This window comes from Trichomycterus rosablanca, chromosome 3 (assembly GCF_030014385.1).
Source record: "Trichomycterus rosablanca isolate fTriRos1 chromosome 3, fTriRos1.hap1, whole genome shotgun sequence".
NCBI classification, from domain to species: domain Eukaryota; kingdom Metazoa; phylum Chordata; class Actinopteri; order Siluriformes; family Trichomycteridae; genus Trichomycterus; species Trichomycterus rosablanca.
In genome coordinates, this window is record NC_085990.1 from 23,180,525 (window position 1) to 23,198,455 (window position 17,931).

Consider the following 17,931-nt stretch of genomic DNA (forward strand, 5'->3'; position numbering starts at 1 on the left):
TTACTGTTTATCGACCCCCTGGTCCTTACTTACTTATTTCTTAACGAATTTGCCGATTTTCTTTCTAAATTATTCTTATCAACTAAAAAAGCTTTAATTGTTGGTGACTTTAATATTCATTATGAGGATAAGTGTAATCCACTCAAAATTGCGTTTGATTCTATTTTAGAATCTCTAGGCTTTACCCAAAATGTAACAGGACCCACTCACCGCTGTAAACATACCTTAGATTTAATACTCACTTATGGTATAAACATAGACAACCTGGAAATTGTACCACAGAATGACTTAATTTCTGATCACTCCCTACTAATTTATAAAGTGTCCCTGTCCAATAATATACAGCAACCACATCGTTTTAAATGTAAGCGCACTATTACATCTGCAACTGCAGCAGCATTCATAAACTGCCTACCAGAATTGCCAAATATACCAGCATCAGAACCTAAAGAACTAGATCAGGCAACTCAAAACCTAGAAACCGTATTGTGCACAACCTTAGATAACGTAGCCCCACCCAAAACTAAACTGATTAGGGAGAAAAAACTTGCTCCTTGGTACAATGACCACACATGCGCACTTAAACAAGCAGCACGGAAATTAGAACGCAAGTGGCATCACACTACACTGGAGGTGTATAAGATTGCTTGGAAAGATGCTCTAACTGAGTATAAACATGCACTTATAAAAGCTAAATCTTTATATTATTCGTCCCTAATAGAGAAAAATAAAAACAATCCTAGATTCCTTTTCGAGACAGTGTCCAAATTAACTAAAAACCTCAATGAAACTGAATCTCATATACCACCTGACTGTACCAGCGATGATTTTTAAAAATTCTTTAATGACAAGATAGAAAAAATAAGATTTCAGAGTCAAAGTGTGTCACTTGCCAATGTTAAGTATGGACTCACTCCGAGCAGCATTGGTGATAATAGTGATGATAATAGTAACGAGTTAACCCAACTAAATTCCTTTAATCCAATCTCCCAAAATGAACTAACTGTGTTGATTAAATCATCTAAGTCATCATCGTGTATACTCGATCCTGTTCCAACTCGTTTACTTAAAGATTTACTCCCAGCTATTGTAGAGCCCCTGCTTACATTAATCAATGCATCCCTTAGGCTTGGGTATGTACCTAAATTGTTTAAAAGTGCTGTTATTAAACCCCTGATTAAAAAACCTAATCTTGATCCACATGTTTTATCTAATTATAGGCCAATTTCAAACCTTCCTTTTGTCTCTAAAATATTAGAAAAAGTCGTTTCCAAACAATTATGTTCTTATTTGAATGAAAATTGTATTCATGAAAAATTTCAATCAGGATTTAGACCCAATCATAGTACCGAAACCGCATTAATTAGAGTAGTTAACGAGTTGTTAATGTCTTCTGATAATGGATGTGTCTCTTTTCTTGTTCTATTAGATCTTAGCGCAGCATTTGATACGGTCGACCATAACATTTTACTGGATAGGCTAGAAAATACAGTAGGTGTTAAATGACTCGCACTCTCTTGGTTTCAATCATATCTGACTGACCGCTCGCAATTTGTTTATGTAAATAATAAATGCTGGGAAACTACAAAAGTAAAGTGTGGTGTTCCACAGGGGTCGGTACTGGGACCACTATTATTTACACTCTATATGCTTCCACTAGGTGAAATTATTCATAAACATGGCATAAAATTTCACTGCTATGCAGATGACACACAGCTGTATATATCAGCCAAACCAAATGATACTGACACAATCAGTAAGATAGAAGATTGTGTAAATGACATAAAAAACTGGATGTCGTGTAATTTTCTTTTACTTAATTCAGATAAAACTGAGGTTTTACTTGTTGGCTCTAAAGCTGCAAGAGACAAGTTGTCTAACCTGGTGCTAAACCTAAACACTTTCTCTGTTACTCCCAGCCCAGATGTAAAAAACTTGGGTGTCACACTAGATTCAGATCTTTCCTTTGATACACACATTAATAATATTACTAGAGTTGCTTTCTATCATTTGCGTAATATCTCTAAAATAAGAAATATACTATCTGTTAATGACACCGAAAAACTGATCCATGCGTTTATAACTTCTCGGTTAGATTATTGTAATGCTCTTCTAACTGGATGCTCTGGTAGATCCATAAACAAACTCCAGTTAGTTCAAAATGCAGCAGCTCGAGTGCTAACTAGAACAAAAAAAATTTGATCATATTATTCCTGTTCTATCATCTCTACACTGGCTGCCAGTTAAATTCCGCATTGATTACAAAATACTTTTACTAACCTATAAAGCGCTACATGGTCTGGCTCCACAGTATCTGAGTGAACTTATTAATCACTACAACCCAGCGCTTCCACTTCGTTCACAAGATGCAGGGTTACTTATAGTTCCTAAAATTAAAAAGATCACAGCTGGTGGAAGAGCATTTTCTTACAAAGCTCCACAGCTTTGGAATAATCTTCCTGCCTCTGTTCGGGATTCGGACACAGTCTCAATGTTTAAGTCTAGACTGAAAACATATTTATTTTCTCAGGCTTTTGATTAGTATAGACAAAGGCGCAGAGCTTGGGGGTTCTTGGTCATAGAAACTTGTGGTGATCAGTGATGTTGGATTGCTGTCGTTCTGCCTCTCTTGTCCGATAACTCCGGTTTGGGTAGGAGAGGTGGGCGCTGATGTCCTGTGAAAGCTTTCATGACCTTGTTACCTGCTCGCTCTCCCTTTTAGTTATGCTGTAATAATTAGGGCTGCCGGAGTCTAAAACTCTCTGTAAAACTGTTTTACTCAACTAGCATTGTACATTATTAACTACATTCTTTGTTGTTTTACTCCAAAGGCATTCTGATGGAAACCTGTTTACCCGCCGAGGTTAAGGATTAAAGTCGAGACTGCCGTGACAACTATGCTGCTCCTGCCGGATGTGACAGGTCTGGAGTAATTGCACCAAGAATGACAAGAACTCACTACAGACTTTATTGAAGACTAGAGCAAATAACAACTCTATTATTATTTATTTATCTATTTATTACCAGTTATAACTTTTAGATAATTTAATTCTGTGTTTGTATGCTTTGTGTAAATCGTGTATTTATTTAAAGTATCCTCCAGACCACCCAAGAGGGATGGGCCCTGCTGAGTCTGGTTCCTCTCAAGGTTTCTTCCTGTAATTTTCAGGGAGTTTTTCCTTGCCACAGTCGCCCTCGGCTTGCTGAACAGGGGTTTTTGTATCTGTTGGTCCTGGATTTTGTAAAGTTGCTTTGAGACAATGTCTATTGTAAAAAGCGCTATATAAATAAAGTTGACTTGACTTAATAACAAAGGAATAGATTTTCCCCAGCTGTAAAATATTAAGACTTAAATAAATAAATGAATTTTCTTGAAAAAGAGTAGCATAGCTATGACACTGGTACCTGGTAAAGATACAGTACACCTGTGCTACCCAGTGTTTTTAAGACACATTAGCTCACATATACTTTTTCTATTTATGTTTTATTTGCCTCACATCTCACGAGCTATGTCTATTGTTAAAACCTGTCTCTCTGGTAAGTGCTGAAGACAAAAGTACAAGACGATATGATAAAATGCAATGACCTTTAGTGTATATAGCTTTTCATACCTCCTTGTACCAGTTCTCCAATTTGTTCCTTAGCTCTTGGATGCAGCACACTGCTTTGGCCATGAATGGTGATGTATTGTTTTTCAGTTTACATAAATGTATGTGGTAGACTAGTTGCCATTCTTCCTTGTCTGAAGAATGAACCAGATAACACAAGACACAATTTATTAAAAAAACGGTTATATGCAAAAAAGGAAACAGCGATAACATTTACAATACCATTGCATACACACTTGACACTATCCCATCTACTATTCTTCCCATCTACTAGAAATCTAGACCTTTATCCCCTTTATCACTCCAATTATCAACAACTCCTTGACATCAGGTGTTGTGCCTACAGCCTTCAAAAAGACACAGTCCACCCCCCTTCTTAAGAAACCTACACTAGACACCACAAAGATAAACAACTACACCAAGTATCACTCCTCTCTTTTCTATAATCAGTTATAAACAGCTATCTCTTTTCCTCATTCAGAATGATTTCCATGATCAGTATCATTCTGGCTTCAAGGCTGCACACTCCACAGAAACACTCCTATCTGCAGCCGTTGACACAGTTGACACAAACCTTGGAATAACTTGTTCAGCATGGCAATGAATGGCCTCCTACCCCGAAGGGCATTTCTACCCGGTGCCATGGAGGGGATTTATAACCCCTCCATGCACTCTCTCAACTGGTGTTCCTCTGGCCTCTGTACTTGGCCCTCTTCTATTCTCCATCTACACCCATTCTCTTGGTAAGATCATATCCTTCCATGGTTTCTCTTATCTCTCTTATGCAGATAATACTCAGCTCATTTTGTCATTCCCTTCTTTAGACACACAAGTCTCAGAACACATCTCAGCATGTCTGCGAGATATCTCACTATGTCAGCTCATCACGTAAATCTTATTCTCAGCCAGACAGAGCTGATACTTATTCCTGGAGATCAATCTCCAACCCAATACCTAGTCATCTTTCTTAGTAACTCCCAGATCAAACCATATGATAATGTACAAAACCTTGGTGTTGTCCTTTATAATCAACTGTCCTTCTCTACTCATGCCAGTTCCTTCTCTATAACATGAAGAAGATTCGGTAATTTCTCTCCACGAAAGCCCCTAAGATTCTTATCCAATCACTTGCAATCTCACGGCAGGACTACAGCAACTCCCTCCTGGCAGGTGTTCCCATGTCCACTATTAAACCCCTGCAACTCATTCAAAATGCAGTGGTACTCCTAATTTTCAACCAACCTAAACACTGCCACATCACCACACTGCTGCATTCTCTTTACTGTCTTTCTGTAGCTGCCCACATTTAGTTTAAACCAATGATGTTTGCCTACAAAGACAAAAAGACATCTTCAAAAGACAATTAAAGACCCACCTTATTACTAAGCGCTTCAGCTGAGAACAAACATGGACTTACTAACCTTCTACAGCATCTTCTAAGTCACATTCTGTAATTCGCTCTGGATAAGAGCAGCTGCTTAATGCTGAAAATGTAAATGTACATCTCCAGAATAAACTATAGCTGATGAATGGCCTTCAACGTCCTTTTTTAAGAGCCATTGTGCACACTCATTAAAGTCATGTTCCAGCATCAAATAGGGAGTACAAACTCTATTTACAGAAAAGTTAAGACATTTTGTAAAAAGCAGTAAAAAGTAGAATCTATGATTTGTTAATTTTCTTGATTTTTAATGTAACTGATAAAAGTAGACAGAAAAGTTTTCCCAATGTTTCACTGATCTACTTTAATTATGATGCCTGCAACACACCAAAAAATGTCTGGACAAAGGCATGTTTACCAGTGTTCCATCACCTCTTCTATTAATAAGACTTTTTATTGGTTTGAAAACTGAGAACACCAAACTTAGCAGTTTTTTTAAAGTGAAATTTTTGTTCATTATTGCTTGATACGAGACTTCATCTGCTTAACGGTCCATGATTGTGGTCATTTTTCTTTAAGCTGCAACATACATTTTTAATAGGAGACAGATCTGAACTGTGTTCATTGGTAAACAAAATGGATGAGCTGTGACTCTGGATTACAACACAAAGATGGATCATGGGGTGTAGAATCGTTATTGTAATGGAGAAGTGGCTACCAAAATTCCAACCAGAATGTCTTTAGTCCCACTAGAGGAAAGAAAACTCCCTTGGGACAGTCTAATCACTTTTCATTGTTTCACTCCCTAAGTTTGTGCCACTTATCAAATGTGTGAAAATAACAACAAGGACTGTTAAAGTGTTGCCAGAAAAGGTCATCTCCTCTGTACAGCATCAGTTTCATAACACTGATTGGAGCATCACTGACTTTCATCACAAGCCACAATAGACAGAGGCTTTGATACAAACACCTCAGGTGTAATAAACTTTATTAACACATGTATTGACAATGTCACCTCTGTCAAGCATGCGAAAATCTTTTCCAATCAGAGGCCCTGAATGAAGGGTCAGGAAGTTCGCCTTCCGCTGAAAGTACAAGCCTCTGCTTTCAAATCAGGAGACACTGAGGCCTACAGCTCAGCACAGTGCAACCCTGAAAAGGGACATCAAACAGCCAAAAACACCTACAAACTGTCTGCCACAACTTCCATAACTCTGACCCCTGCCACATGTGGAAGGGCATCCAGACCCTCACAAACATCCCATCCCCACCCCCCAATCATCGAGCAACAAGCAATACACTTGAGAACTGCAACCCCCCTCACATTCCTCACAGCTGAAATTTGTTCAGTACTGAGCAAAGTCAACGCAATGTAAATGTAAGGCTGCTGGCCCTGATGGCACCGCCCGGACGTGTCCTAAGAGCATGTGCTGAACAGTTAGACCAGGTCTTTACTGACATCTTTAACCTGGCCCAGGCCACTGTTCCCACATGTTGAACATCTAGCATCACTCTAGTGCCAAAACATACCACTGCAGCATGCCTAAACGATTTCCGTCCAGTAGCAGTCACTCCAATTGTGATGAAGTGATTGGAGAAATTGTTTTTTGTCAACTGAAAGTGGTGCTTTCACCATCATTGGATCTCTACCAGATTGCGTACCGCTCAAACAGATCATCAGATGAAACCATTTCCAATGCACTTTACTCTGCCCTCACTTTCCTGGACAATAACAACACTCACATTTGTATTCTGATTATTGACCTCAGCTCCGCCTTCAACACGATTATCCCCACCAAGCTGCTAGCCAAGCTCAGTGACCTGAAATTTAGCAACCCCATGTGTAACAGTGATAGCTCAGTGGTTAAGGTACTGGACTAGTAAACAGAAGGTTGCCGGTTCAAGCCCCGCCACCACCAAGTTGCCACTGGTGGGTCCCTGAGCAAGGCCCTTAACCCTCAATTGCTCATTGTGTTCCGCTCACTGTGTAAGTCGCTTTGGATAAAAGCGTCTGCTAAATGCTGAAAATGTAAATGTAAATGTAACAGGGTCTTGGACCTTCTCACAAACATAACCCAGTGTGTGGTGTTTTTACTCTTTTGGAGTGTGGTGCAGGCATTAAATTCTAAATGTGTTTCAGTTTACAAAATACAATGATCAGTGAAAACATTAGAAATCTTTTCTTTCCACATTTGTCAGTTACATAAAGATTCAAGAGAATTAATAAAATCACAGATTGTTTTTTTCTTTATAAGTTTTACAAAACATACTTTGTAAATTAAACAGAAACCAACAATAATAAGGGGGGGGGGGGGGGGGGTAAAAATACTGAATAAACAGTAAATAAAAATAGGTTTACATTTAGAGTGGAACATAGAGACATAAGGTACTTGGATGCCACAGTGGTCATTTATGCTAGCTGAACCTCAGGTTCAAATATCAGCAGTGCTATCAGCCAGCTGGCCATCTGCACAGACATGATTAACTATGGCTGAAGCACTGCAATGAATTGGTGCCTTGCATTCAGTGTTTCAAAGTAAAACCGGATCTGCGGCAACTCTGAACAGGATCAAGTGGGTGATGAAAATGAAATGACAGAGACACAACAAAGCAAATACCTCAGTAGAATCTGCTTTATATGCAAAACAAAAAAAGAAGGGGATGCAGCATTTTGTTTAAGATAATAGGTATAATTGGAATGAGTCTTTAGTTTCAATAATCTAGTACAATTTAGCGAATAGAAGTCTTTCTCTTTATGAAAAACTATGGCATTTTATTGTGTTTAATGTTTTTGTGTAGTAATCATCTGACTTACCTTGCAAACTGTCTTTGGGTTCCCTTGAGGGGTGTTTTAAAAGTTCAATATCTGGCATGCCTCTGAGGAGGAAAAAAATATTGTTTTACAAAAAGATTACATTCACATTACAGTCACCTCAAAAATACTGCAAATTTTGATAATTACATGTAAAAGGTTCATAAAAATCTTTGTAATAAAGATACTTATAATGTATATATTTATTAATATTACCAAGTCACAGATAATAACTTTTGCTTGCAACTTCTAAGCACCTTTATAAATTAAAGTTTAAGTTTTAGATTTTTTCAATATTTGTTAAATCTGCAAGTATGTAGATTATGGTAGTTTACATGAGCAAGATTTCTAGCTCACCTGATAATTCCCAATCGCCAACTTATAAAGTGGTCAAGATAAAAATAAACTTGATTTCCATCAACTTAACAAAATGAACATTTTTATTAATTTTCTAGCCGCCACAACTAGCCATCAGGAATCGAGTTAGATGCCACAGAATTGATTTGGATCAGCTGATTTTTCGCCTGTTTGTTTGTTTGTTTGCTGCAAACGGTTTCTTAGCAACAACCAATGTTGTGTTTTCTGTTCAGTAAGTTCAGTAAAGCTACTGTCGCAGGTCAAAAAAACTGCAAGAAAATAAACTTACATTGTAGGCGTATTTTAAATGCGGTACAACACCCAGTAGTCTTCTCTCAATCCTGTAATCTTCTCTCAACTTCTCTCTACAGCCGGCACAAACAATAGCAAACAGGGGGCTCGTTTAAGCAAGTCGTTTATACCGATTCTTAGGCACAAACAAATTAACGTGTGTTCGTGCCATGTTCCGGCTCGCTGGTGAAATAGTTTCTGCATTTATTTTATTTAGAACATGTGTAAACATGGGCGGATCAACCGGGGTGGCATAGGGTGGCAGATGCCTCCCTAAGAGAAAGCCTTGCCACCCCTGCTGCCACCCCAGTTGGCAGCAACGAATTAAAAGAAAAGTTATGGCCAATTTGACATTTACGAGCGCGAATCTCCAATGTCCGAGTGCAGTGAACAGAGCACGAGATAACGTCACAGCAGCGCGTCGCGAGGGAGCCAGGAGTCGCGAGGAAAGGAGACACGGAGGAAAAAGGTAAACACTGATAAACTATCTATCAAGAAATTAATTATAATGAAAGCGCAGTGCTAGTATAGTTGCGATGCTGATTTTGAGATGATAAAAATCAGGTTGAAGAACTTTATTTCGCTAACTATACATGTAATGTCCTAGGTCTGACGTTAGTTCTGTGTAAAGTAGGCTATAAAAGCTAATATTGATTCAATAACTGTCAAGGAAAACATTGTAAAGTTACTTTAAATCTTACAGAAATGAAGCTGAAAATACTCTCCCAGGCTAAAATGTTAGTGTGTTAACACAGTCTGATGGTTATTAAAGCAATAAGCCAGGAGAGGCCGTGCATTACTGTGATTTTAGCACGGAGATGACGTTTTCGGCACGACGCGAAGCGGAGAGCCTAAAACTTCTTTCCCCGTGCTAAAATCATAACAGTAATGCACGGTCTCGAGTGGCTTATTGCTTTTATAAAACGGCGGTCAACATAAAATATAATAAATACAACAATGTTTAATTCATAAATGTATTTATTGTGTATAAACTTACAATAAAGCATTCTTCCGCGACGCAAAATAGTTCGATTAACAGTGTTGCTAGGCAACATGAGGGCGAAAATAACATTAATTTTTTTCTATTCAGTGGCGTATTAATATGGAATGATGTGAGCTGGTCCTAGGTGTGCGTTTATCGGGGATTTTACAAGACGCGGCTCAGCCAATCAGATTTTAGGACCGGAACTATCCGTTTTATAAAACTAATCACTGACTGTTCCAAATTGATGATGTTTTTACTAGTTGTTATATTGTATAATGAGTTCAGATGTAATGCAGTTTGAATCTTTCCTCCCCTCCATCTTCTAGACGTATCCAAGTCCAGGTGTGAGGTGCCAGTGCAGCCAATATGAGAGAGTTTCCCTCCAGGGAGGAGCCAGGAGAAGCTTCCACAGCGACTGGTACAAATCTCATCCCTGGTTAGAATACTCACAATCGAATAATGCAGCTTACTGTTTATAATTGTAGATAAATTCATGAAGCGTTTTGCTGAGCAACATTGAAATCGCCACATTCAGCTGTTAGTGTTGTTGTTTTTGTTGCTGTTTGTGGCTGGGTGATATTGAAAAAAAAAAAATCGATTATTTTCAAATGTATTATTGATTCTCGATTGCGATTGTAATTTTTTTTTTTTTTATAATTCAATTGGAAATTTTTTATTTAAAAGACTGCAGAAATGCAAAAATAGTAACAGCACCACCTAATTATCCTTTCAAGGAACTCAAACTTTATAACAATAACAATATAACAATAATTAACAATAATTTGAACAAAATAGAAATCTTAATTAGCTATATCCTTTATATAAAAAACTCACAAACAACTCACTTTAAATAATGTGCAGCATAAGAAAAGTGCAAAACCACAAACAGTTCTCTACAGGTTTTTTAAAGGGAACACAAGCCTGTTTACTGTTTCCACCATATAAGTGAGTCTGTATCAGTATCTACACTGGGGGACATTGAATAAGCACTCAGCTCAGCTTTGATTTTGTCTTCTTGTGACTGGGGGGGGGGGGGGGGGGGGTGGATGGACGGGGCACATTCCACGTCTAACCATATGGACTACAATTCCCATGAGCCCCTGGACTGTCACGTGACTACCACATGTCCCCGGCCAGCCAATCCTGATCGCGCTCACCGGAGTTTTGATTCAATTCAGCTGTGGTTCCATGAATCTTATTTAAACTCTTCTGTTTTAGTCTCGTTGTGAAGTTTTGTCGATCGTGTTTGTGTCCTTATTTCTAAATCTAACCGTTACCGTGTATAATCCTTGTTGTCTTCCGTTTGCTGCCTGTCTGTTTATCCTCTGGTTTTGGACTCTGCAGGGTTTTGTACACTGTTTTTGCCCTTTTAATATTAAACTTTCCCTGATTTATATTCCGCGAGCGTCTGGTCAGTTTCTGCCTCGTGACATGTTGGTATTTTAATTAAAATATAAAGTATGTAAACAACCGCAATTGTCACATTCTAACATCATGTGAAAACGTTCATTCTAACTAAGTCAACTAACAGAATTAATCGTGAAAATCGCCCAGCACTAAATACAGTTACGTAAAATCAGGTACTTACAAGAAATGTGTTGGTCTGACACCAATTATTAATGTGGTCGCAAGCACAGCAGACATGAGAAAATACTTGTATGTCCATTCAGGGTTAAATTTCATATGCTCGAGATCCACTTCTCTTTGTTTACTCGTACTTGGTTTGGACAAACACATGGTGCAGCTGAGGTAACTTGTATTTACATCATTTACTTTTTAGTCGCAAGTTCATGGAATTACCCGGTGAATTTAAAGTGACAGTATCATTTATTTAAAAATGCATCAGCACTTCATTTGGCGGGCCGGATCGAGATCTGGCCCGCGGGCCGTATGTTGTGCACCCCTGTAGTAGACTATCCAATTAAACTGTTCAGGGAAATGTTTTTTTTTATTATAAGCTTTAAGGTTTATCCTTTTGTTTTTAGCCAATCAGTAAAAAGTCAAAAGATTTAGTTTTTCACAAAAACTAGAGTGAATGGTTAGCACCAGTTATGTTATTAGGATTTGCTCAATAATGCAGGGTCACTGCACTAATAAATTTTTTGGCTGATTGTACCATAAGACTAAATAAAATATACAAATGCTGTATAAAATAGATACAATTGTGCAGGGCAGTGTGCAAATGACTTTTCAACTTTGCCAGTAAAACCCTGGATTAGAAATTGCTTATTGTATGTATATGGGTCATTCTATAATTTGGGGTACATTCCATGTCCAATGATAATAATTATATTTATTCTAACAATTTTCTTTAAAAATGTCATATTTTACCTATTAATGGAAAACATGTTGTTATATCACAAAAACATTATGTGCATCCTATGCTTCATTTAGTTTTAAATTTGTCATGATCTTCCTAAATAAACAGTTTTTGCTGTGTCCATTTTTTAAGTTGAGGGTGCCTTGGTTTCAAAATAACGAATAAAATCATTAAGGGCAACAACATCTATTTTTTTATTTATTTCAAAAGTTTAAATACTAAAGAAAAATATTATTTTTTAAATTGAGTTTCTCTTTTAAATAATTTAAATATCTTTATTTATTAATATCCGCAAAAGTTCTGTCAACTATGTTACTAACAGAACTCCACTCAGCAGCTCAAAAATGGTTTGTTCTAAAACTATGTGACCAGCATTACATGATATCATTGTTCTCTGTGGAGGGTATATTGAACAAACTGTGGTGAATGTCCTCTTATTTTTTACAATATTTTATCTATAATAGAACATTGTCAATGAGTATATTAATTGACTGTCAACTATGTTACATACATTAGTATGGTTAAAATTTTTTTTTAATAATTTTAATTCAAATGTATGTTCAAATTAGACATTATTCTGTTCAAGAAATGACATGTGGTCAGTCAGGCAAGGTCTACCACTGACGTTATGGGTCAAAATAGGGAAATTGTCAACTATGTTACCTGTCAACTAAGTTACCTAGTAGTCTACATCTACTGTCCCTTTTAAATAAAAAAAATTAATTAATTAATGTTTAAGCTTTGCAAATAGTGGATATGTTACACTAAAGGAATATATTAACTTGAACCACTGATTGTTTAATTGAGAGAGAACATTGTTTTTGTACTTTTTTGGTGATGTGAAATGTACCCCAAATTATAGAATGACCCATATATACAACCCCTGGCAAAAATTATGGAATCACCACTCTTGGAAGATGTTCTGTCAGTTGTTTAATTTTGTAGAAAAAAAATAAATCACGGACATGCCACAAAACTATCATTTTTCAAAATGTCAACCTTCTGGCATTAAGAAACAATAAAAAAAAGAAACAAATATAATAGTTGTGGTCAGTCACAATTGCTTTTTTTTAGATCAAGTAGAGGAAAAAAATATGGAATCACTCAAATCTGAGGAAAAAATTATGGAATCACTCTGTAATTTGCAGTTTAAAAACAAAACATCTGCAGCAGATTAGATTTGCTAATTATTCTTCAGTTTAAAAAGAGTGCTTACACCTCGGAGAGCTGTTGCACAAAGCAGATTGTCATGAATCATGGTTCCAACACAAGATATGTCAGTTGAAACAAATGAGAGGATTATAAAACTTATTAATAAAAGATAAATCATTGTGGAATGTCGCAAAAGATGTTGGTTGTTCCCAGTAAGCTGTGTTTAAAATCTGGACCAAGTACAAACAAAATGGGAAGGTTGTAAAAGGAAAGCATACTGGTAGACCAAGTAAGACATCAAAGCATCAAGATAGAAAACTTAAAGCAATATGTCTTGAAAACAGAAAATGCACAACAAAACAAATGAGAAACAAGTGGCCGGAAAGTGGAGTCAATGTCTGTGACTGAACTGTAAGAAATCACCTAAAAGAAATGGGATTTACATACAGAAAAGCCAAACAAAAGCCATCATTAACACCTAAAAAGAAAAGAACAAGGTTAAAGTAGGCTAAAGAAAAGCAATCGTGGACTGTGGGTGACTGGATAAAAGTGATCTTCAGTGATGAATCGCGAATCTGCATTGGGCAAGGTGATGATGCTGGAACTTTTGTTTGGTGTCTGTCCAATGAAATTTATGAAGATAACTGCCTAAAGAAAACATGTTAATTTCCACAGTTGTTGATGATATGGGCCTGCATGTCGGGTAAAGGCACAGGGGAGATGGTCTTCAATAAATGCCAAAGTCCACATTGAAATTTTGGACGCTTTTCTTATTCCATCAGTTGAAAGGATGTTTGGTGATGATGACTTCATTTTTCAAGATGATAATGCATCTTGCCATAGGGCAAAGGACGTGAAAACTTTCCTTCAAGAAAACATATAATGTCAATGGCATGGCCTGCAAATAGTCTGGATCTCAATCCATTTGAAAATCTCTGGTGGAAATTGAAGAAAATGGTCAATGACAAGGTTCCAACCTGCAAAGCTGATCTGGCAACAGCAAGAGACAGTTGAAGGCAGATTGATGAAGAATACTGTTTGTCATTAGTTAACTCCATGCCTCAGAGAGTTTAAACCATTATAAAAGCCAGAGGTGGTGCAACAAAGTAATAATGGTGCAGTGTTTTCTAATGATTCCATAATTTTTTCCTCAGATTTGAGTGATTCCATATTTTTTTCCTCTACTTGATCTAAAAAAAAAGCAATTGTGACTGACCACAACTATTATATTTGTTTCTTTTTTTATTGTTTCTTAATGCCAGAGGGTTGACAGTTTGAGAAATGATAGTTTTGTGGCATGTCTGTGATTTATTTTTTTTCTACAAAATTAAACAATTGAAAGAACATCTTCCAAGAGTGGTGATTCCATAATTTTTGCCAGGGGTTGTATATATTTATATATATATATATATATACAGTATATATATATATACAGTGTATCACAAAAGTGTGTACACCCCTCACATTTCTGCAGATATTTAAGTATATCTTTTCATGGGACAACACTGACAAAATGACACTTTGACACAATGAAAAGTAGTCTGTGTGCAGCTTATATAACAGTGTAAATTTATTCTTCCCTCAAAATAACTCAATATACAGCCATTAATGTCTAAACCACCGGCAACAAAAGTGAGTACACCCCTTAGTGAAAGTTCCTGAAGTGTCAATATTTTGTGTGGCCACCATTATTTCCCAGAACTGCCTTAACTCTCCTGGGCATGGAGTTTACCAGAGCTTCACAGGTTGCCACTGGAATGCTTTTCCACTCCTCCATGACGACATCACGGAGCTGGCGGATATTCGAGACTTTGCGCTCCTCCACCTTCCGCTTGAGGATGCCCCAAAGATGTTCTATTGGGTTTAGGTCTGGAGACATGCTTGGCCAGTCCATCACCTTTACCCTCAGCCTCTTCAATAAAGCAGTGGTCGTCTTAGAGGTGTGTTTGGGGTCATTATCATGCTGGAACACTGCCCTGCGACCCAGTTTCCGGAGGGAGGGGATCATGCTCTGCTTCAGTATTTCACAGTACATATTGGAGTTCATGTGTCCCTCAATGAAATGTAACTCCCCAACACCTGTTGCACTCATGCAGCCCCAGACCATGGCATTCCCACCACCATGCTTGACTGTAGGCATGACACACTTATCTTTGTACTCCTCACCTGATTGCCGCCACACATGCTTGAGACCATCTGAACCAAACAAATTAATCTTGGTCTCATCAGACCATAGGACATGGTTCCAGTAATCCAGTATGGTCTGAGCACTGACAGGCTGACCCCCCACCTTTTCAATCTCTGCAGCAATGCTGACAGCACTCCTGCACCTATCTTTCAAAGACAGCAGTTGGATGTGACGCTGAGCACGTGCACTCAGCTTCTTTGGACGACCAACACGAGGTCTGTTCTGAGTGGACCCTACTCTTTTAAAACGCTGGATGATCTTGGCCACTGTGCTGCAGCTCAGTTTCAGGGTGTTGGCAATCTTCTTGTAGCCTTGGCCATCTTCATGTAGCGCAACAATTCGTCTTTTAAGATCCTCAGAGATTTCTTTGCCATGAGGTGCCATGTTGGAACTTTCAGTGACCAGTATGAGAGAGTGTGAGAGCTGTACTACTAAATTGAACACACCTGCTCCCTATGCACACCTGAGACCTAGTAACACTAACGAGTCACATGATATTTTGGAGGGAAAATGACAAGCAGTGCTCAATTTGGACATTTAGGGGTGTAGTCTCTTAGGGGTGTACTCACTTTTGTTGCCGGTGGTTTAGACATTAATGGCTGTATATTGAGTTATTTTGTTGGAAAACTGCCATGAGGCCCAGTTTTCGAAAGGAGGGGATCATGCTCTGTTTCAGAATGTCACAGTACATGTTGGAATTCATGTTTCCCTCAGTGAACTGCAGCTCCCCAGTGCCAGCAACACTCATGCAGCCCAAGACCATGATGCTACCACCACCATGCTTGACTGTAGGCAAGATACAGTTGTCTTGGTACTTCTCACCAGGGCGCCGCCAAACATGCTGGACACCATCTGAGCCAAACAAGTTTATCTTGGTCTCGTCAGACCACAGGGCATTCCAGTAATCCATGTTCTTGGACTGCTTGTCTTCAGCAAACTGTTTGTGGGCTTTCTTGTGCGTCAGCTTCCTTCTGGGATGACGACCATGCAGACCGAGTTGATGCAGTGAGCGGCGTATGGTCTGAGCACTGACAGGCTGACCTCCCACGTCTTCAACCTCTGCAGCAATGCTGGCAGCACTCATGTGTCTATTTTTTAAAGCCGACCTCTGGATATGACGCCGAACACGTGGACTCAACTTCTTTGGTCGACCCTGGCGAAGCCTGTTCCGAGTGGAACCTGTCCTGGAAAACCGCTGTATGACCTTGGCCAGCATGCTGTAGCTCAGTTTCAGGGTGTTAGCAATCTTCTTATAGCCCAGGCCATCTTTGTGGAGAGCAACAATTCTATGTCTCACATCCTCAGAGAGTTCTTTGCCATGAGGTGCCATGTTGAATATCCAGTGGCCAGTATGAGAGAATTGTACCCAAAACACCAAATTTAACAGCCCTGCTCCCCATTTACACCTGGGACCTTGACACATGACACCAGGGAGGGACAATGACACATTTGGGCACAATTTGGACATGTTCACTGTGGGGTGTACTCACTTATGTTACCAGCTATTTAGACATTAATGGCTGTGTGTTGAGTTATTTTCAGAAGACAGTAAATCTACACTGCTATACAAGCTGTACACTGACTACTCTAAATTATATCCAAGTTTCATGTCTATAGTGTTGTCCCATGAAAAGATATAATGAAATATTTGCAGAAATGTGAGGGGTGTACTCACTTTTGTTATACACTGTATATTATATATATATACAGTGTATCACAAAAGTGAGTACACCCCTCACATTTCTGCAGATATTTAAGTATATCTTTTCATGGGACAACACTGACAAAATGACACTTTGACACAATGAAAAGTAGTCTGTGTGCAGCTTATATAACAGTGTAAATTTATTCTTCCCTCAAAATAACTCAATATACAGCCATTAATGTCTAAACCACCGGCAACAAAAGTGAGTACACCCCTAAGAGACTACACCCCTAAATGTCCAAATTGAGCACTGCTTGTCATTTTCCCTCCAAAATGTCATGTGATTTGTTAGTGTTACTAGGTCTCAGGTGTGCATAGGGAGCAGGTGTGTTCAATTTAGTAGTTCAGCTCTCACACTCTCTCATACTGGTCACTGAAAGTTCCAACATGGCACCTCATGGCAAAGAACTCTCTGAGGATCTTAAAAGACGAATTGTTGCTCTACATGAAGATGGCCAAGGCTACAAGAAGATTGCCAACACCCTGAAACTGAACTGCAGCACAGTGGCCAAGATCATCCAGCGTCTTAAAAGAGCAGGGTCCACTCAGAACAGAGCTCGCGTTGGTCGTCCAAAGAAGCTGAGTGCACGTGCTCAGCGTCACATCCAACTGCTGTCTTTGAAAGATAGGCGCAGGAGTGCTGTCAGCATTGCTGCAGAGATTGAAAAGGTGGGGGGTCAGCCTGTCAGTGCTCAGACCATACGCCGCACACTACATCAAATTGGTCTGCATGGCTGTCACCCCAGAAGGAAGCCTCTTCTAAAGTCTCTACACAAGAAAGCCCGCAAACAGTTTGCTGAAGACATGTCAACAAAGGACATGGATTACTGGAACCATGTCCTATGGTCTGATGAGACCAAGATTAATTTGTTTGGTTCAGATGGTCTCAAGCATGTGTGGCGGCAATCAGGTGAGGAGTACAAAGATAAGTGTGTCATGCCTACAGTCAAGCATGGTGGTGGGAATGCCATGGTCTGGGGCTGCATGAGTGCAGCAGGTGTTGGGGAGTTACATTTCATTGAGGGACACATGAACTCCAATATGTACTGTGAAATACTGAAGCAGAGCATGATCCCCTCCCTCCGGAAACTGGGTCGCAGGGCAGTGTTCCAGCATGATAATGACCCCAAAC

At 38.8% G+C, this 17,931-nt stretch overlaps 2 protein-coding genes across 15 annotated transcripts in view; one reads left to right on the top strand and one right to left on the bottom strand.

Moving 5' to 3' along the window:
* LOC134309777 (coiled-coil domain-containing protein 178) overlaps positions 1-11,176 on the bottom strand; it is a 73,746-nt gene extending 62,570 nt beyond the window's left edge. For 2 of the 13 annotated variants that reach the window (XM_062991072.1, XM_062991068.1), the window contains exons 1-4: positions 8,448-8,595; positions 7,805-7,866; positions 5,030-5,092; positions 3,612-3,742 (exon numbers count right to left, since the gene is read on the bottom strand). In XM_062991072.1, coding sequence (XP_062847142.1) covers positions 3,612-3,742; positions 5,030-5,092; positions 7,805-7,862 — 252 coding nt within the window. In that variant the 5' untranslated portion in view covers positions 7,863-7,866; positions 8,448-8,595. Of the gene's footprint in view, positions 1-3,611; positions 3,743-4,850; positions 4,959-5,029; positions 5,093-7,804; positions 7,867-8,158; positions 8,314-8,447; positions 8,601-9,446; positions 9,996-11,022 lie in introns of those variants that run through there. The other 11 variants (XM_062991081.1, XM_062991080.1, XM_062991070.1 and 8 more) reach the window with 10 other exon arrangements.
* Positions 8,790-17,931, top strand: part of mapre2 (microtubule-associated protein, RP/EB family, member 2) — a 65,232-nt gene continuing 56,090 nt past the window's right edge. The window contains exons 1-2 of one of the 2 annotated variants that reach the window (XM_062991084.1): positions 8,790-8,918; positions 9,761-9,870. The gene's annotated coding sequence lies outside the window, so the exon portion shown is untranslated. The remainder of the gene's footprint in view (positions 8,919-9,760; positions 9,871-17,931) is intronic. The other variant, XM_062991083.1, reaches the window with a different exon arrangement.